Source organism: Cryptotermes secundus, unplaced genomic scaffold (genome assembly GCF_002891405.2).
Source record: "Cryptotermes secundus unplaced genomic scaffold, Csec_1.0 scaffold1927, whole genome shotgun sequence".
Taxonomy (NCBI): domain Eukaryota; kingdom Metazoa; phylum Arthropoda; class Insecta; order Blattodea; family Kalotermitidae; genus Cryptotermes; species Cryptotermes secundus.
Genome location: NW_019726269.1, coordinates 179790 through 201538, shown reverse-complemented (window position 1 = coordinate 201538; position 21749 = coordinate 179790). Strand labels below are relative to the sequence as shown.

At 41.9% G+C, this 21749-nt stretch overlaps 1 protein-coding gene and 1 non-coding gene across 3 annotated transcripts in view; one reads left to right on the top strand and one right to left on the bottom strand.

Moving 5' to 3' along the window:
- Window positions 1–10074, bottom strand: part of LOC111864168 — a 132508-nt gene extending 122434 nt beyond the window's left edge. For both annotated transcript variants that reach the window (XM_023851229.2, XM_023851230.2), the window contains exon 1: window positions 9326–10074. In XM_023851229.2, coding sequence (XP_023706997.1) covers window positions 9326–9401 — 76 coding nt within the window. In that variant the 5' untranslated portion in view covers window positions 9402–10074. The remainder of the gene's footprint in view (window positions 1–9325) is intronic.
- Window positions 10075–20392: 10318 nt separating this feature from the next.
- Window positions 20393–20474, top strand: Trnas-aga. Its single transcript has one exon. It is a non-coding gene; the product is annotated as a tRNA-Ser (tRNA).
- Window positions 20475–21749: the final 1275 nt, after the last annotated feature.

The following is a 21749-nucleotide window of genomic DNA, read 5'->3' as shown; positions in this document are numbered from 1 at the left end:
GGAGCTATAAAAATGAATTTCTCTGTTGTTTTATCCTTCATAGGAAACGGAATAGCTTTGTACAAATAAAAATTAGTGGGTAGCAATAATGGAATTTCAATGATATATACTAAATATTGTTGATATACATACGCATGCATAGTTATAATACGTGATAGTTCAGAAGTAGGAAATGTCGGAAAATCAAGACCCTGAGGCAGTGTTTGCTTTGAAACAATGCCTTTTACAGCCCTTATAGTTAATAATTGTGGCTGGAGGCTACCTTGCTCTGCGTGTACAAACGCGTCTATAAAAACTTCAAAAGAGTGCTGGCTTTCTTCCATACCTCTTATAACTATTTTAATCTGCTCATTAATCAAATTTATTTGTTCATATTTTACCTTTAACTCGCTTATTTCTTCTCCCGTACGCTTTTCAAGCAATAACATACCATTTCTCAACAATTCTTCATTCTGATCCACCTTCAGGATCGTGCTGTTAATTGAATTAATTGTAGTCTTGATAATGGTCATTTCATCATTTGCAATATGCAAAAATTTGGTTTGCTCAGCTTCCAGTTTGCTAATATAATTATTACTATTCTCAACGTCAGCATCAGTTGCTGTCCCGAACAAAAGGTGAAATCCTTTACCTACAAAATTTATCAATCCTCTCTTTTCTCTTGGGGATCTACGTTTCCTAATGGGCTTATTTGCACTTGTGTAGTCTATCAAATTTTCATTCAGCTGATCGATATATTTAGCCTTAGACTTGAAGTAAGATAAGGATGGTTTACAGTCAGTAAGATAGTACCATTCCTGTGTTTCTAACTTGTTACAATACTCTGTCACTCTTGTCTGAAAGTTCTTGGTTTGACGCCACAGCTCCCTGTGTGGTTCTAAATCTATATAACTCACAAACTTCCACTTCATCGGAAATAGACGAACCGTTCCTAGCTCATCAAAGTATATGCCACTGGCTGAAGTCAGTTGCTCCATTTCTTGACCTTGGAGTAGACTCCAGATTGCTAGAAGAGTGGTCAAGCTGATCCATCCGATAAAATGCATGCTGATCTTTTTCTGCAAAGATCAAACACAATAGGATTTTAACCTATTCATGTGCACTTTTATGTGTTTTCTCTTGCCTATTCTCTGAATAATTGCGTTGGGGTATTCTATTTCTTGAATTTCGAAGGGTCCTTCCCATAAAGGATCTAATTTATTTCTTTGTTCTTTTGATAACCATACTAAATCATTCTTTTGAAAACATGTTCCTTTTGTCTTTTCATTTTTACTCTGTTCTGACTTAGCTTTAATTAATCTTGACCTCGAAATTTGACTTGCTTCTTGTATTCGTCGTTTAATCATACTGACAACATCGTCGTAATTATATGTTGGTGATAGCCCTTTTTGCAACGCTCCTGGTAAGTTACATTTATGCCCAAATAAAACTTCATAAGGCGTATAAGTTGTAATGGAATGCGGGGTGGTGTTATAAGCAAAACATGCGAATGGAAGTAACTCATCCCATTCCTGTTTCTCACTCACATAACTTCTGAGATACGTCACTAGGGACGCGTGGGCACGTTCCAGTGCTCCATTACTTTCTGGGTGATAAGCGGTTGTTTCTATTTTTTCTATCCTCAGCAGCTTACACAACCGTTTAAAAAGGTCGGAACAAAAGTTTGCTCCTTGGTCTGTTAAAATCATAGAAGGAATACCAAATATTAACACTACACTTTTCATTAATTTGTCAGCTATCTCTTCACTCGTTTGACCTTTTAACGGGACGGCTATTAAATACTTGCTAAGGTTATCTTGGCATGTCAAGATATATTTGTTTCCGTCCGTTGTCAAATTCAGGGGACCCACTATGTCTAATGCTATCTTGTCCCACGGGTTATCCTGAGTATCAGTTATTTGAAGGGGTTGTGCTGTCACTTTTCCCATTTTCATCTGTTGACACACTTTACAACTTTTAATATAATCTCTAACTTCTTTTTCCATACCTTCCCACTGCAGATATAATTTGATCCGCTCAAGAGTTCTCGAAATACCTTGGTGTCCGCCTACGGGGCAATCGTGCATTTCACGCATGATTTTCAATTTTCTGTCTTTCTCTATCTCAACTGGGGGACACACATCTTTTAATTCGCTTAGATTTATCTCTGGATATCGGCTTAAACTGTCGGCGTTGACGTTTTGTTTGCCCGGTTTATATATGACCTCAAAATCATACTCTTCTAATAATAATCGCCATCTAAGGAGTCTTGAACTCGGGTCCTTCACTCGAAAAATCCAAGTTAATCCCTTATGGTCAGTCAAAACTTGAAACCTTCGACCAATTAAGTATGGTCTGAAGTGCTTGCATGCCAACACTATTGCAAGCAATTCTTTTTCAACAGTGCTGTAATTGAGTTCAGCGTCATTAAATGTCCTCCTAACGAACGCGACAGGCAAGTCTTGGCCTACCTTGCCTTGGCTTAACACGGCGCCAATGGCATAGCCACTTGCGTCTGTTGTTAAAAGAAATGGTTTTTCAAAATCTGGATACTGCAACACTGGCGATGTAATTAGTTTCGATTTTAAAATTTCAAAACTATTCTGCTCTTTTTCTGACCATCTCCATGGAATTTCCTTCTTTAGCAATTCAGTAAGTGGTTTTGCCAAAGCAGAAAATTTGTCAATAAATTTTCTATAGTAACCAGCCAAGCCTAAGAATGATTTAACAGCTGTTTGATTCTTAGGAGTAGGAAAATTTACAACACTAGAAATTTTCTTTGGGTCTGGTTTAATACCTTCAGCCGTAATTACATGTCCTAAATAATTTAATTCTGGCTTAAGAAATTCACATTTGTCTGGTTCTATTTTAATGTTCCACTTTCTCAAATGCGAAAATACCTCTTTTAATTTTGCATTATGTTCGGAAAGGGTTTCTCCCATCACAATTATGTCATCCATGTATACCATACATTTTTCACCTAACGAATCCCTAAGCACCGCATTCATCATCCTCTGATAAGTGGCTGGTGCCGCTTTTAATCCAAAAGGCATTCGTGTATATTCATAATGTCCATCGGGAGTGGAAAAGGCAGTTTTACATATGTCTTCAGGTTTTATAGGAACTTGAAGATATCCACTCGCACAATCAAGCGCAGAAAAATACCTAGCTCTTCCGACTTTATCCAATATGTCTTGAATATTTGGCAAGGGAAAACTATCCCCAATTGTGATATGGTTTAACCTTCGAAAGTCAATACATATCCTCCATTTCTTTTTATTTGAAGCATCAAGTTTTTTTTGTACAACCAAGAGTGGAAAGTTCCATTCACTCTTACTCGGTCGTATGATACCGTCATCTAACATTTGCGCTACCTGATTCTTAATTTCGTCTCTATGTGCCTCTGCTAGTCTATAATTCTTTAGGGTAATGCATCTCCCTTCTGGAATGGAGGGTGTAGGGATGGAATGTTGTGCTGCTGTGGTTGCGGTCAACTTGTCTCCCGGGAGACGAAATATGTCAACAAACTCATGACAGATTTCTTTAATGTCTTCCCTTCCTTCTGGGATATGACTCAACCTTAAATTTTCATCTAGTAATTTTGTTCTATCTTTTACATTCTTTACTTGCTCCGTCTCTATTCTCGGAGGTTTAGTCAAAACAGGAAATCGCTCTATTACCTGCTCTGTATGGGTCGTGTTTACTATAAGACACGTCATCTGTCCGTTAACACATTCTGTAAGACATCTGGCTACAAAAACACCACCTTGTATTTCTTGACTATCTAGAAACCTAACACCTTTTTCTCTTGTTGGAAGCTGAACAACCTTTTCTGAAAAAGCAGGTATAACTTCTCTTTTAACAATAAAATGGTTCTTCATCAACCAATCTTGTCCCAAAATTAAATCTAACTGTCTAGGCAGTTTGTCGACTACATAAAACAAATGATGACCATTATCATTAACATCAATATCGACTTCTCCGTCGATATTCATTCTATTACCTCTAAACTTATTAAACTTAGTTCTCGGCTCCGGCCCACTTGACCTCGGCTCAATATCAATATCAACTTCTCCGCTGATATTCATTGCATTACCAGTAATCCCACTTATTTTAAACAAATCATTATTTCTCGGCTTGGATCTGGGATGTAACGCAGCCCTAGCAATGAGTGATACCTGCGCGCCTGTATCAATCAATGCCACCCCTATTCCTGTTCGGAGATGCGAACTGGTTACGAAAATCTCATAAGGACCCAGGGGACATCCTTCCTTTTGATTCTCAATTTTCGAAACCTCACCCATCCTCCTCGTGGGTGATTCCGAGGAACCCTCGGCTAGCACAAGGGACCCCACACCTACCTCACTGACCTTCGAATGGTACCAGTGGGTAGTCGATGCTAGCACCTTTTCTAAATTCAACAGGCTACCCTCTTTGAGACAGTCAAAATTATTCACATAAAACTCATCATTAACAACAGGATCCACTTGTGACTGCCCTTCAAATGGTCCTACACACAGTTTCCCTGGAACAGGGTGCCTTTATCATTTGGATTACTGTTCACTTTCCCCCTAGATCCAGCCCTCGACGGAAAAAATCCGCCACCGCTTCCATCTCTTGGATAGCGTAATTGCGATGGAACTCTGCCATCTAACCTTGCTCTACAATCGCGAGTTTCATGACCTTTACGTTTACATCTTTCACATGTAACACTTTGCTTACACTGTTTCATTAAGTGCCCTGCTTGATTACAAAGAAAACATTTTCTACCGTCAGTCACGGCCATAATTTCCTGCTTAATCTTTGGTTGGGGAACCTGCCATTGACCTCTTGATTGCCCAGGTGTTGAACCTGTCAACCAATTCTGATTAGAACGAAATCTTTGCGATTTAAGTTCACTTTCCTCGTTCGAGGCAGTTTCAATCAATTGGAGTAGGGTGGCATCATCGCTCCTCCTACTCTTTACTAGATATTTAATTTTATCATCCTTTAAGCCATCCACGAATGTACCTTTTAATAATTCATTGATAACATCATTACCTCCTCTCAGGTAACTTAATTGATCTAATGTACGATCATCTTGGCTTAAGTTTATCAATTTACTTTTTACCTCAAAACTAAGTTCTCTGGCAATATTGAGTAATCTATTGCTCCATTCCGTGACTGACTCACTTTGAAATTGTCTGGCTGTGAACAAGATTCCGGCTGTATAATCTAATGTACGCTTTGTAGTGTAATTCTCCTCCAAAGCTTTCTTAATATCTGCCCATGTATCAATAATTCTGTTATTCAATTTAAACTTTGCATCACCCACACTGTGTGCAAGAATACATTTAACAAAGGACGCTTTTCTTACTTCATGTAACATTTGCAGTGTTGATTCAACAGTTAAAATAAAATTACGAACCTCTTTAGGGTTCCCATCAAAAGTTGGCAGTAACTTCTCGGCATGAGTTACTGTCCAGTATTCTCCTATTCTCTCTGCCTCCGTGGCATCTCTCATTAATTGCCTAGCTTGTTCATCAGCCATTTTTAAACAATTCCTCTAAAACTTATTATTAAGCCTCCACAATTGTTAACTATTAAAGGGTCTTGACTAACCTTACAAGAGGGAAGGGTGTCCAAAGCTCTGTAGTTCGTCCGGTAGTGATGGAGGACGGTGCCCCGTCCTCTCCCCAGAGGGTGCCGGAGTCTTGCGACAGAAGCTGCGACCAGACTGCCAGTAGTTCGTGCCTCGGCGTCCCTACTGCGTTGATGGAAGCCAATGGACACAGGACTTTGTTGGACGTTCTGCTGGAGTAGCTAGCTGCGATCTCGCGTTGTCGGTGTCAGGACCCACCGTTGATGTTGGATGACGTTCGATCCTCACCAGCCCCAGTTACTAGCACACAGTTTTTCAGTGATTGGATTAGAAGAAGATTCTCCTCGAAGAAGCGTCTTCCCTTCAGGTGTTGTCGTCACTCCTCCTGGTCTCGAAGGTGATCAGTCTTCTTGACGAGTTCGTTCACAATGACAATTTCAGCTTGTCTTGGCAAGATCCCGATTCGCTGCCACCATGTTGTATGGTTGGACGTGCAAGACAAAGTGGTAGGTGGACGGAGCAGTCTTGTCGTTCCATACAAACAAATTTAGATCTCTTACGAGTATGTCCGAAAATTACGTGGATCGCCGGTAGTTGTGTGTTTTACCGGATTGCCAGGAAATTGCATGTGACGAACAGGATGTGGAGTGGAGCGAAGTCCAATCGAAGTTAGAAAAACTCAAAGCCCAGTCTGGTAGATAGGATAGATTTATTAAGTGAGTCGAACAGACGACTTACACCACTGGCTGCTGACTGTCGACTGTCCTCAGCAAGGAGTTTAAAATATGTATTGGCTCAAAGGAATGTGTTGTGTATTCCCAGCCATAAGCATAAAAACTAATAACCTCTATCTCCCTCTTAATTAGTGAGAACTGCTCACTAAAGCTTTGTTTGTACTGTCGAAGGGTTGTCAGGTTTATAGCTGTACGTGATTTTACTCTGCAGCCATACCCAATACTAATAAGTTATCCTGTGGCATGTTAAGAGTTCGTGGCTATCGCTCGGTCTTGACAGCTTAAAATAACAGGAGGGCTTGCTGCCTGGTCCCTATGACATCCTAAAATAAGAGAGGGCTCTATTCCTTATGACACCCCCCTCACCAAAAAAAGTTTGATGTAGCNTTTTTACTACAGTCTAGTGAACATACTCCCACGTGCTTCTTCGTGGCGTCGTGCTTAACTAATTAAATCCAGGGGGAAATTTATTATTATTATTGTGGCTATACAGCCCTCTGTTGGATTCTGGCCGCTTTTTCAGTTTCTTGGTCCTATACAGAGTCGGTAGGACTCCTTGGACGGAGGATCAGTCTGTCGCAAGGTCGCTACCTACACACAGAACAACACATACAGAATAATCACACACGGATATTCATGCTTTGAGTGGGATTCGAACCCAGGATCCCAGCTTTCAAGCGAGCGAAGACGGTTCATGCCTTAGACCGCGTGGCAAGTGTGATCGCCCAGGGGCAACTTTACCTTACGAAATATAAAATTACCAGACTCTAGTTAACAGCGAATACAAAATGTGAGTGTTCGTTCTTTAAATTTTATTAAAGAACTGGTGTTTACGCTTATTATTGATAATAACAAAATCTCTGGTGCAATATCTTTCTTAAAAAGCTGACGTTCACTCAGCTAGTGAAGCCCTTCCTAGCCTTCGTGGCCCGAACTAGTTCACTGTCATCTGCACGCGTTTCGTGACTGTAACGGCGCATGCGTGTGTTCCAGCTGACAAAATGTTGCGTAATTTCAGTACCTTTACAGCGACCCCTGAATTGAAATCCGCGCTGCCAGCTCTGGAGTGCCAGGAGATTTCAAATGACTTAATACAGACTTATGAAATTTCGTTGTCATTTTCACAAAAGTCCTACACTTAAAAATTCACCCTCACGACCTACTTCTGTAACATATATTTATTATTGTTCACTTATCTATGCCTTTATGTCAATAGTAGTTTCTTTCATTTTGGAGAAACCAATAGTCGCTCAGTTATTAAGAATATCCCAACAGATTATGAAACGCCAAGGTTTATTACTGTGACCACAAGATTTCGCCACTGGTCTCTATTCTGAGCCAGATTAATCCAGTCCATACTATTCCATCATATTTATGTAAGATCCATTTTAATATTATCAGCACTACGACAAGTAAATTTAACTTTTTTATTCTATTATATATGTATAACATTCGTGTTCTGCTTCCTATGGCTGATAACAATGGACACACAAAGACAGGCCTCTTATGAAATCCACTCCATGCCTTTACCAGTTTGTACGGTAGCCACGGCTATGTAAAAATTGCGGTAGAGATTTTGGATGCCAGTAGAGTCTTAATTCTAACATATCTTTTTATTTAATTACACGAGTACATTTTAATTTCTATATTTGATTGTTATTCCTTGTTTAAAATTTCAGCGAACGTTTTTTATGACACTGATACGAAACGAAATGGCCGAGAAGTGTACATATGTAATATGTTCGTCGGGGCCGCGCCATAGCTCAAGCGGTTAGTCGCTGGCTTCCCATCGCGGCGGGCCGGGTTCGATCCAGGGTCTGGTCGAGTGGGATTTGTGGTGAGCAAAGTGGCGCTGGGCGCAGGTTTTCTTCGAGTACTTCGGTTTCCCCTGCCAATCTTCATTCCACCAATTGCTCCACAATCACCCTCACCTATCAGCTGGGGCTGGTACAATAGGCCAGAAGTGGCCGCAGTACAAGGGACTTAGTCCCACCCCACTAGCAATAAAAAGAAAACATCAAGGGTAGTGCCAGCTATAATCCGGCGTCAATTTAAAGAGGTTAGAGAGATGGTGACTGGCTACGGTCGGAGTTAGAGTGTCAGTAAGGTTAGGAATTTCCTCTTCTCTACGTTGTACAGACCTGCTGTGAGGTCCAACCAACCTCCTGTCCAAATGTTACGGACGGCTCTTTCCTCGGTGGGTCAACCGGTCGGAGCGTGAAACTGGCCACTCACCTCCAGCTAGTGCCAGGTCAAGAATCGTGGATCTGTACATCATTGCTTAATGCTTAATTAGTTAAGAACAGGGACAACTTTACCTTTTTTACCTAGAGAGATTAGAGATGGATACCCACTTTTCATTGGAATACCTCAACGGAAAAAAAAGACCTCTTGGAATACCTACGCCCTGATGGGAGGATAATATTAAAATGGTACAGAAAGTAAGTAAGTAAGTAAGTAAAAAAGTAAAGCTATGCCTGTAACAAGCCGTGGAGGCCCATAGGGTCTCTGAGACGTTGAGGGTCCCACATTATCTAGACAATCGGCTCAAAGATGGCGGAAAGGTTGTCAGCCTTACGCGCCGGCCTCGCCTTACTCTACAGGAAAATTATTTAATTAATTCCTGGTACTCATTTCTGTTAGAGGCTGAGTAAACCCCAGGGCCTTAGTGCGGCTGGAAGGATTAGGTCAACTGAAAAAAAATCCATTGACCTCATCGGGACTTGAAATTAATTGGAAAGATACGGACTTGAGTCACAAGACACTGGATAAGGACCGATGACGGACTTTTGTTAATGCTGTAATGAACTGAAATTATGAGTTGTATGAGATGGAGAATTCTCAAGGAACTGAGACATTATCAAATTCTCAAGAAATTCTTTGCTGCACGGAATTTGTTAGTTCCATATTAAATGATTTACAGCTCAGTTACAAAACAGAAATGTTTGCTGTCATTATTTTATACACCTGGAGCGGTCTTTCTGTTGTAATACCGCGTGATACTGAAAGCATATGCGAGATGTCCACTTACCTATGTAACCTCCAACAATTCGCACTGACACACTTGTCATAGCCACAATGGCGAATAGTACCCCGAAGGGAGTCATCGGAGTCACTTTCCTGACTTACTGATCCCAACGTGTGAGTCAGTTTTATCAACACATTACGAGTTTTTCCTCAGCACCACCGACTTAACCCGAATATTATATATGTTTAACATAATTGCATAAGTAGAAGAGACCAGTTAGATAATTATTTTGACAGTGTTCAAATATTATCTATTAATATTTGCGTTGTTTACACGAACACTTAAATTATGTAATCTTACACCCGGTTGTAGTGGTTATTCTTCCCGAAGCTCGTACACGCGTATTAACGATTTTGTTAGATTTTTTGTGTATTAATTCTTATGTTAATTTCCGTGCCCCCAACGAACTTGAGTGTTGCTCACGTGATAACGACCAGGCAGCGAACTGACACACCGGTGCTCGTCCGCCTCAGTCTGCTGTTAGCTCCGTGACACACACACAAACAGCGTTTCAGATCGATACCGTTTGGACCCACAATACGTCCGCCTGTCTCTGCGGCTTTCGGTGTACTGAGCGGTACTGAGAGCCATGCTCTAAAAGACCGCCAACAAAATGCCACCCCTAACATAATCCCCTCCTCCAAGAAGCCAGGGTGCATTATTGACCCAAGTATCGCTATCTTTATCTTACTACGCCTCTCCTTCATGTATCCAACTCATTTAGTAACAAACTAAATATCAAACTGCGAACAACACACTTCAGTTTCCGTAACTAGCTAACCAGTATTCGTGTATATAAAATTGAGCATGCGCAGTGGCTAAATTCTGTAACTGTAACAGAGTGATTCATTTAAAACCCTACCCAAATAGAAAGAGAGCCGGGATAGCGCAGTCGGTATAGCGACTGGCTGCGGGCTGGACGATTGAGAGTTCGGAGTTCGATTCCCAGTAGGGGCAAGAAATTTCTCGTCTCCATGTCGTCCAGATTGGCTCTGGGGCCCACCCAACGCGTACCGAAGGGTTAAACGGCCGAGGCGTAAAGCTGGCCACTCCAAACTAGTGCCGAGGTCAAGAAAATGTGAATCTATACATCAACTTCTCTGTACATCTTCATGGAGTAGTGCTTAATTAGTTAAGCACAGGGGTAATTTGAACATTATATTCACGCAAATAGAAAATGTCGTTTGTATCTTACTGAACATAAAATAGAAATGGCCGGTCACGGTAGCCGAGCGGTCTAAGGCATGAACTGTCTTCGCTCGCTTGGAAACCGGGATCGTGGGTTCGAATCCCGCTCAGAGCATGGATGTTTAGTGTATGTGTGTGTGTGTGTGTGTGTGTGCGTTTTTCTGTGTTTGTGTACAGGTAGAGGCCTTGCGACGAACTGATCACCCGCCCAAGGAGTCCTACCGAATGTGTAAAATCTAGAAAAACCGAAGTGAACGGAGAAGTTCATGGAGGTAGGCCTAGGCCCACAAGGGCTGTAGTGCCAAGGAAAAAAAAAATAGAAATGAGTGTTCATAAGACATGCTGAAATGCCATTCAGTGTTCTGAACACGTGTCTCAGTTGTCTTGATCGTGTTTCGGGGGTAGAATTCAGTGTTTAGTACTATTAGACGGTCTTAAGTTGAACATTCCGGATAAAATACAAGATCTTGTCTGCTCAAGATAAAGGTAGGCTGGTGGAAGGAAAAATATGCATCTTAATATCTGCAGTGTTCATTTCTTGTAACGAATGATACTTACTGACTTTTATTTCATAGTTTCAGCATGAAGTCTGAATTTACTGACAAAGTAAGGGCCGCGCCATAGCTCAAGCGGTTAGTAGCTGGCTTCCCGATCCCGGGGTCTGGTCAAGTGGGATTTGTGGTGGACAAAGTGGCGCTGGGGCAGGTTTTCTCCGAGTACTTCGGTTTCCCCTGCCAATCTACATTCCACCAAATGCTTCACAATCACCCTCACCTATCATCTGGAGCTGGTACAATAGGCCAGAAGTGGCCGCAGTACAAGGGACTCAGTCCCACCCCACTAGCAGTACAAGGGACTCAGTCCCACCCCACTAGCAATAAAAAATAATAGCTGTAACGACTGTTTCCTTAACGCTGTTTAGCTGATCCGTGCTGTGAAACATGCATAGAGAGAGTGAGAGGGTGAGAAGGGGGGAGCGGGAGAAGCGGGGTCACATGCCAGGTCAACGATCTTGTAAACTGACCTGAAACGTGTCATCAGGTAGCGACTTAGGCCCCTGCGCCCTCAGTAAAAAAAATTATTAGATTTTAATTTCAACATGCCACATGAACTACAATCATGATACCGCAAACTTTTTTGAATACGCAAGATTTTTCTTTCAAAGTATTGCAGATTCAAGGTATTACGTACCCTCGAAAATGTTTTAAACAGACAATATGTCAGTTTCGCATATGGATGTTACTCAGATCCTGAGCAGTGCTCATTAGTCTTTTTTTTTCAGAGAGAATTCCATTAATTAAATTTTTATCCGAACTAATACACTGCGATTCCATTGGAAAGACTAGCCGATTAATATTCGGGACTACTATATCCGGTATTCTGAAGAAGACAGTTTTAGGGAAACTGGATCTGCCTCCTTCATCAGGTTAGGAAGTGGGAAGAGGAACACAGTCCAGAATCCCTGTGTTCCCGAGGGCTATCCACAGACGTCAGAAGGGTTTAAATTCTAACCGGATATGCTAGACTCAAAAGGGTTCTGACGATGGTGTATACTGTACTTTTTTTTGCTTATTTTGGACTTCATCCATCGTCTGGTATGTAAAAGGCATAAGACCACGACGTTTCGGAGACTGAATCTGTCTCCGTCTTCAGGTGGGTGAAGGTCCAGTGATTGAGACTAGCTCTTTCTAACGGGCCCAACTGAGTAGGTTTATCCTTCCCTACCCACCTGAAAATGGAGACAGAACCTGTCTCTGAAACGTCGTGGTCTTTTGTCTTTTACATACTAGACGATGGATAAGTCCAAAACAAGCCCAAAGAAGTACGGGTAATGTTGTTTAGGAAAATATTCGCTGTTTATTGTGAGAATGGTAGGAAACACATAAATACGCTCCGTGGGAAGAATTCGGGGGCAAGCGGTAGCGTAGTTGGTTGAGGCACTATGCTACAAGCCGGAAGGTCCCGGTTTCGAGTCCCGATGAGGTGGATATTTTCAATTGAGCTAATCCTTCCACTATGGCCGTGGTGTCGACCCAGGCTCTAACAGAAACGAGTACCAGGAATCATCCTGGGTATAAAGGACGGCCGGCGCGTAAGGCTGACAACCTTACCGCCATCTATGAGCCGATTGTCTAGGTAATGTGGGAGCCTCGAAGTCTCACAACCCTGTGAGGCTCCACGGCCTGTTACAGGAATAGTTTTACCTTTTTATGGGAAGAATTCACTCTTCTAATGTGACAGCAGGTGATCCTATGGGACCACTCTTGAGTTAAAGGGTTGAATAATTTTCAAGTACGGTATATAAGTCTGACATGACCTTCAGAAATTTGTGGTTCTGGCTTTGTTTTCAAGGAAAATAGTCTAATAATATATTTTATGCGGGTCATATAAAACCTCTGATGCTCATAAATTACATTTTTCAGGGTATTACACGTCAATTACTGTGCGCAAACACATTGTTTCCATACGTGATTACCATTATAATGTTAATGGTGTTCTGAAGGCTTTCAGTTCAAAACAAGCAACGAATATAGATGTGTCTGTTTGTTGTTGCAATATGGCTGATCCTGTTTCCCCACTGACTTTTCTATACAAACTCCGTGGCCTGTAGCCCGTAAGCGAACTATACCGACCGAGCGACCGCCGCTTGCCGGCGAAGATAGTGCCAACTTTAGCGGATAGAGGGCATAGCGTGGTCAGCGCAATGGAACCCCACTGCCGTTTATCTCTTTTTCTAGACTGGAGCAGCTATTTCCTTAAAATAGCTCCTCAATTATCCTCACGAGGCTGAGTGAACCCCGTTCCATAGCCACTACTTCTCAGAAAATCTGGTAGCGCGGGGAACCGAACCCGGGACCTCTGGATCTGTAGCCAGGAACTTTGACCACCAGACCACAGGGGCTGTCCGTGACGTTTCTGTACCTTTGAATAAATTAAGTCTTTGTAATATGAGACGGAAAGGAAAACATGATGTCATGAGACGTAACTCTGTATGAAGCAACTTTGAGGGTGCCTCTAACCTTGAACTAGCCATCTTTCGAAAGAGAAGTTTCCTGTATTCAACGAGGATGTTTCTATTATCCACCTTCCTAATGGCGCGTCCACATTACTCGTGCTCGTGCTCGTGTGACTCGCTATGCTCGCCAGTAATGTGGACGATATGACAAGTCACGAGACAAGCAAATTTTAAATTCTTACTTTAAAAACTGTAGTCAATAAATTAAAATACGACTACAGCCTATACACACTACGAGTAAATATACGGATCCTCACGCGCCGAAGCCTGGCGAGCAACTGAAGTAGTGTGGACGAAGATTTACGAACACAAGTAGAAGCCAGACGAGTCTTCCGACGAACAGGAGCACGAGTAATGTGGACGCGCCTTAACACGAATACCGGATATCAAAGGAACGTGGAGCTTCCGTCTTCATGCTTTTATTGTGTATGGTGAGGAAAGAGTTGGATTTCATAGAGCAGTTACAAGGAAGTCAGTATAAATCCCCAATCCTGTAACATCTGTAATTATAAAAACAATATACAGATACGTCTACACCCGGGTTTGACGCATTCGCTTATAGAAATAGCAAAAATAATCTGTTAGCTATGCCGCGTCTGTTTGTTCGCATGTAACGACTCGAGAAGGGCTGAACAGATTTTAATTATATAGGATTTCAGGTTCTTACAGCGGTGGTTACGAAGAGTGCTCTCGTGTGGGATATGGTGCCGTGTAGTTCGTTGAAAGTCAACCAACGTTTCGAAGGAACATCGCGTCGGGCCGCGCCATAGCTCAAACGGTTAGTCGTTGGCTTCCCACCGCGACGGTCCGGGTTCGATCGGGGTCTGGTCAAGTGGGATTTGTGGTGGACAAAGTGGCGCTGGGGCGGGTTTTCTCCGAGAACTTCCGTTTCTCCTGCCAATCTTCATTCCACAAAATTCTCCATCATCATAATCAGCCGGGGCAGGCTACAATAGGCCAATCAGTGGCCGCTGTGTCGAGTGTACCCAGTTGGACTCCACCCCCCACTAAGCGAATTAAAAAAAATCGCCTTCATTTTCAGGGTCGAAGAATAAGCCCTGAAAGTAGCTCTAGCCACCTGTTTTCACGATAGTTGCTTGCTTGGTTTATTCTGCCCTGAAGAAGGAGGCGATATACTCCTCCGGAACGTCGGGTGCCTTTCAACAGACTACACGGCGTTATATCCTAGAAGATACAACTCTTCAGATTTTAATTAAATTTGGAGTTGGGGGGGGGGGGTTACTAGATTCCATTTGCAGTTAAAATCAGACAAATATAACAAACTCGTTATATGAAGAACTGCATGTCTTATTGCGCGAAATTAGGATGCAGTGCAGCCCTTCTGGAGGAGCCGCCAATTCTGCAGCTACTCAAGAATTTCTCAGCATTTTATGGAACCCGAAGGTTCATTACCGTGCTCACAAGAGTCTTCCACTGGTCCCTATCCTGAACCAGATCAATCCAATCCATACCATCCCATCCAATCTCTTAAGATCCATTTTAATATTATCCACCCACCTACGTCCTGGTCTTCCCAGTGGTCTCTTTCCTTCTGGCTTTCCCACCAATATCCTATACGCATTCCTCAAATACTTATGACAGCAAAAAATATTTGGAAGAAAAGTTATAGAGAAAAATGAAACCCACATTTTATATCTCATACACTTTTGCGGTTAATCGTACGGTTATTGTTCCCTATCCTGAGCCAGATCAATCCAATCCATACCATCTCATCAAATCTCTCTAAGATCCATTTTAATATTGTCCACCCACCTACGTCTTGGTCTTCCTAGTGGTCTCTTTCCTTCTGGCTTTCCCACCAATATCCTATACGCATTCCTCAAATACTTATGACAGCAAAAAATANCACCTCACATAATCGGTCCAACTGATCTTCTCCATTCTTCTCCAACACCACATTTCGAAACTTTCCAGATGTTTCTGATCTACTGCCCTAAGTGTCCATGTTTCAGCCCCATACAGAGCTATGCTCCAAATGTAGCATTTCACTAGTTTCTTCCTCAAATTTAAGTCCAATTTGCTGGTAAAAAGATTCTTCTTCTTGCTAAATGCAGCTTTTGCCATGGCAATCCTGGATTTAATTTCACTAGTGCACCTTTCATCATCTGTTAACAAGCTACCCAAATATTTAAAACATTTCACATTCTCCAGTTGTTTTTGTTCTATCTTTATTGTGACTGGGGTTGGTTGTCTCGAAATTTTCATTGCTTTTGTCTCAAATACTTATGGCAGCAAAAAATATTTGGAAGAAAAGTTATAGAGAGGAATGAAACCTACAGTTCATGCCTAATACACTTTCCCATTAATCTTACCGTTATGGAAAGAATTAAACAAATTAATCGACCAGCCCAGAATTGTACGTAACTTTTTTCTTTTATTTCCATATTGCGTTGCTTTTATTCACTGGTCTGCTATTTCCTTTCCCCTCGAATAACAGCATATAAACCCACGGTGTTGTTTTCGCGTTTTGCAGCTCCGAAAATAAATGTTGGGTTACAGGAAGGAAATACGTAAGTAGCATTTTACTTATCCAGCCTTTAAAAAATATTCTTGCACCTAGAAGTCTGCAGCTTCTACGACAGCGCTGATAGTTATGTTGCCTAACGATATTGTTTTACAAAGCAGTGCACATATTTGACGAGAGATGGCAGGTGATCCCACTAGCTAAATGCTCTGGGATCGATATTCGTCGACCATCGTATAGTGAAATCGCTTTCCTGTGTTACCTCAGGCAATATTCTTCGTGAAAAGGCAAACAGATCGGTTAGAAAAAGAAATTGTTTGTATTATACGATTAGTCCCATGCACGAAGTCCTTCTTGAGATGTTAATAGTCGCTCAGTAGATTAAGGTACTGTTTCCTTTTCTGTGAAAATCGAGGTTTCATTATCGTGTTCACAGGAGCCCGGCGCTGTTTTTTGTCCTCAGCCAGATGAGTTCAGTTCACATACCAAATTCTCATTTAAAATCCTTGTCAGTATTGTCCCATCTTAGACACTTAACACTCGAAAGTGTCTCCTCTTACAGACTTTCCAACTGAAATCTCATATATATATATATATATACTTCACCTCATCATGCATGTTGCATGACCCGTACCTCTCACCCTCCCTAATTTCCTCAGCCTTGTAATATTTGCCGAAGAGTACACATTGTGAGTCCTGTTACATCTTCCCTGTTACGTCCAAATTTCTTTTCAGGATCCTGTTCTCCTGCACCCTGAATCGTGTTCCCTTACTGTAAAGCATCCATACGTGTCAATATAAAAAGAAAAACAAACTCCATGGCCTGTAGTCCGCAAGCTAACTATACCGACCGAACGACCGCCGCTTGTCGGCGAAGTTAGTGCCAGCTTTAGAGGATAGAGGGTGTCGCGTGGTCAGCGCAACGAATCCCCAAGGCCGTTAATCTCGGTTTTCTAGACCGGAGCCCCTCCTTCCTTGAAATAGCTCCTCAGTTATCCTCACAAGGCTGAATGAACCCCCTTTAAGAACCAATATTTCTCAGAAAATCTGGTAGCGCAGGTAATTGAACCCGAGACCACTGGATCTGTAGCCAGGAACTCTGACCACTAGACCATAGAGGCGTTGCGTATTTTAATTTATACGGGTTTAGAGTGAAAACCGGAAGACGAAATATTCTAAACGGAATCCTAGCAAGTGTGCTCCGAATATAATTTGTTTTAAATTTCTTTTTGAGTGCCATTTTGGTTCCTTTCCGTTTCCAAACATTAGAATTCTATTGCATTTTCTAAGGATCTATGCCGAACGGGTTGCTCTAGCTGTAACGAAGTTCACCGTATTCAGGAAGTGCTGAGTTCGGATTTGGTCGTGGGCATCGCCATCCCTGGGAATCTACTTGATTCCCCCTTCAGGTAAATGCTGGGAATGTACATCGGTTCCGCCACGACCACTTCCTCCTAAACAATTTCAAGTTCGTCCTTCATTTCATCCTACCATTTGAACCTACGAATATGGTATAGCTGCAGTCAGAGTCTAGGGACACGCGGTATCGTAGTTGTTTGAGGCACTGTGCTACAAGCCGGAAGGTCGTGGGATCGAATCACGATGAGGTGGACTTTTTTCAATTTACCTACTCCTTCCAGCCGCACTATGGCCCTGGTGTCGACTCAGCCTCTAACAGAAATGAGTACCAGGAATCTTCCTGGGTGTAAAGAGAGGTCGGCGCGTAAGGCTGACAGCCTCACCGCCGTCTGTGAGCTGACTGTCTAGAAAATGTGGGACCTTCAACGTCTCACAGCCCTATGGGCCTCCACGGCCTGTTACAGGGATAGCTTTACTTACTTTTTACAGTCAGAGTCTAGGAGCCGGGACAGCTCAGTTGGTATAGCGACTGAGTACGGGATAGACGACTGAGGGGTCGGAGTTCGGATAAAGATAAGGTTAAATTTGTTTCTCCATGTTGTCCAGACCGGCTCTGGGGCCCACCCAGTCTCCTATCCAGTGGGTGCCGAGGGATTTTTCTCTGGTGTTAAAGTGGCAGGGGCGTGAAGCTGACCACTTACCTCCAGAGAGTGCTGAGATCAAGAAAATATGGATCTATACATCCACTCCCCCATACGCCTTCATGGCATAGTGCTTAATTTGTTAAGCACAGGGACAGCTTTAGTTTTACAGACAGAGTCGTGAAATAGCTGTGGTTGTCGTTTATGTATTAATTTATCTTGAGTTATGGTGATGAGAGACTGTTCTTTGTGAATAGTATTTGGGGTTCTCATTGCAGTGATAGTTTTGGACACGGTATATTTTGTTATAGCACCGAGTGGCCCTTACGATGGTCAAGTGGGATTTGTGGTGAAGAAAGTGGCGCTGGGACAGGTTTTCTCCGAGTACTTCGGTTTCCCCTGCCAATCTTCATTCCACCAATTGCTCCACAATCACCCTCACCTATCATCTGGGGCTGGTACAATAGGCCAGAAGTGGCCGCAGTACAAGGGACTTAGTCCCACCCCACTAGCAATAACAAAAAATATATGACATGCCATATGCTGTTCACTTTGTTTTCTTCTAAATTAACTTACTTACTGTCATCTAACAGAGCTTCTGCTTCTCGGTTGCATTTACATTTTCATGAACATAGACCGGAAGCGCATTTAACTTCAACATGAAGCTGAAAAACGATGATATGATAAGTCATTGTAAAAATAAAGTAAAGGTATCCTTGTAACAGGCCGTGGGGGCCGCACATTTTTTTTTACAAAACGCTGACAAATGTCGGTGAGGTTATCAGCCTATTCTAGACCGGAGCCGCTATTCTTTTGAAATAGTTCCTCAATTATCCTCACGAGGCTGAGTGGACCCCGTTGCAGACCAATTACTTCTCAGAAAATCTGGTAGCGCCGGGAATCGAACCAGGGACCTCTGGATCTGTAACCATGGAGTCTGAGCACTCAGACAATGAGCTACACATGGAAATTAAAAAGGAACTAAACTCTCTCCCGAAGATCCAAAACATTTCTTTTAAGGAACTTTAGTTTAGCACCCAAAATATTTTCCTTTTTTTTTCAGTTGATACTTTTACTGCTTTTGTCCAATAAATTATCACACGAAAATCTTGTAGTTTAAAAGCGAAAAAGCACTTAGTATGTAGGTCGAAACTCTTTGTTTAACTGAGTGATGGAAGCGAATTGATCTGCACGAAAAACATTAAAATGTGGCTAATTATGAGTTTCAGGAACGAGATCTGCAAGCTTCAGCATCGACGTCACGAACTGAAAGATCAGCACCATCTGCCGTTAAGGTAGGTGGACACTTTTTTCTCCCCGTTGTTTTCCGGTCAGTAAGGGTCGCTTTCTAAATAATTTAGAACTGCATAATCCACACTGTATCAGGCGGTGTTTGAATGCCATAGAGTCGTAGGGTTTTGTAGTATGTTAGCGTCAAGTTGGCTGCCTGTATTTCAGAGAAGTCACTACATATTTAGGGAAGTGTTTACTGTGTTTATGTGCTGCTGTGTCCCCCCCCCGGCCCGTGCGTCAGGCGGACGGAATCAACACTAGGACAGGTCGCGGAAGGACACATCAAATTACCCGACAAAAGAAATACGCTCTTGAATGGTCAAATTGTTTTTCTATATGCATCTGACATGTAAGGACACTCATTTGGCAAAAATCTGAGTAACATTTAACTTCAGAATAAATTTTGCAGTCTTCACAATTAATACATTTGGGGGCAAATTTCGTGTTATCGCGGATTTGTTTTACTCATTAAAAGCCTCGATAGTGTCGAGGCAAAATCTATGTGTAAATGGTGGCCTCTTCTGCACAGCATTGATTGGCATACACCAGGGACTTAAGAGCGCATTCGCTGAAGTATGTCGCTCGATTTTCAAACGATGGAGTAACGTAGCATTCTTAACTTACATACTCTCAGGTAGCTTCAGGTAGATGCCTTCCTGACGTAAAATTTGGTAAAATCGCAGCCTAAAACTTCTTATGATGAATGTTTAAATCATATTTAGAAATTCATCGCCAAATTAAAATGGTCTTATATTCATTGAAATTAGTTCATGTTGTTACACTAGCAGGAGGCGTATCTGCAATCATAAATGGTGTGTGCACTCAGTTCTTCCCTTAGCGCCTATGGTGAAGCAGCCCGTTCACCATATTCACACATACACAGAGAAGATAGCTTTTGACAGGTTACCATAGCAACACTGACACTAACTACACTGGACTGTGGAACTAGCCTGGTTTCCATTGGCAGCCGGAGGTGGCGAGCGGAGCGCATCGAACATATTGCAGTTGTGTCTGTTCACTTTCACGTTAGGTTTGCGCAGGGGGTGGGGGGATCATTGCATCATCTGAACGTGAATAAGAAACCCTGTGCAGTCGTGGCCGAGTGGTTAAGGCGTCTGACTAGAAATCAGATTCCCTCTGGGAGCGTAGGTTCGAGTCCTACCGACTGCGAATTTTTACCGGACCATACAAAACAACAACCAACTAATAAGAAACCTCTTCAACCAACCAGCAATAGAAAGAAGATTAAATAGAATGTGGCCAGAGGATCTCAGATAAGCTCCAGAGAATCATCGGAGGATGATACCTGTTTCAATATTACACACACCCATCCCTTTTACTAATTACTCAGTTTATGTATATTGAGTAGATTGTAAAAATAAAAACTTATAAAAAAAAGTTACGTGGCGTTACGTGAGCCAACAGTGCCAATATGCATTGCTTTCTTTGGATAGCCATGCCGTTAAAGTTAACAAGAAATTTGGCCACAAAAATACTTTTTTTTTAAATCACTTGAAAGGATCCAACTCGGAAAATCAACACGTTTAATGTGTAATATATGTTTAGAACTTTGATTTGGAATAAGAGGCTGTGGCTTTTCCAATAAACCCTCTGCTTATTTAAATTCGACGCTTTTGTAGGCACGGGGAAACTAGGCCACATGTAAGATGTTTTGGATCAGTTGCAGCCTCCATTAGAATATGAGGGCACTAAATCAACAAACTTTCTGAAGCAGTAATAATCTCCTGCATTTCGAAGATAGCCCTCTCTTGTTTACCCAATGGTCTGTAAAAATGCTATGAGGTGCTCTAATATTCTGCTTGAATTATTTCAAGTTGTATATCATCGGCTTATGTCAACGAGATCTAAATAATTGGATTTCTGATCAGCACTATTTTTTAATGCTTAAATAAATTTTAAACGCATTTTATTTGGCATATGCAAAGCTGCTTTCTAGTTTAGTCTTCAAAATTTTGTAGGACTGCGTGACGGGGTGGGGGGAATCAGACCATTTGCCAGGATATTCGGACCAGCTGCAGTCTCAATTAGAACACAAGGACACTAAATGACTGAAAACTATGAAGAAATATTCGTTTCTGAAATAATATATTCGTTTCGCCCTGAACCGATTTACTAATCGTTCTTTTCAGGGGCGTAGGGTACATGGATGTGGTGGAAGCATTGCTTCCCTCTAGAAAATCAACCAAGAACATTTCTGGCAATTTTTCAATTTCGAAAAAATATTTCATACTTCAAAATATTAGTTAATCTGAGAACATATATTACATATAATGAGAATATTGCAAGTTTTAATGTGTTACATAAACAATTTATCAGGATAGATCAGTTATTTTCTTCCAAAATGCAGGGAACTTTAAACTGCAACACGCGCGGAAGCAGCAGGTCTTTCGCTTCCACCCTCCCCTGGGTTAACTGGCTGACTCA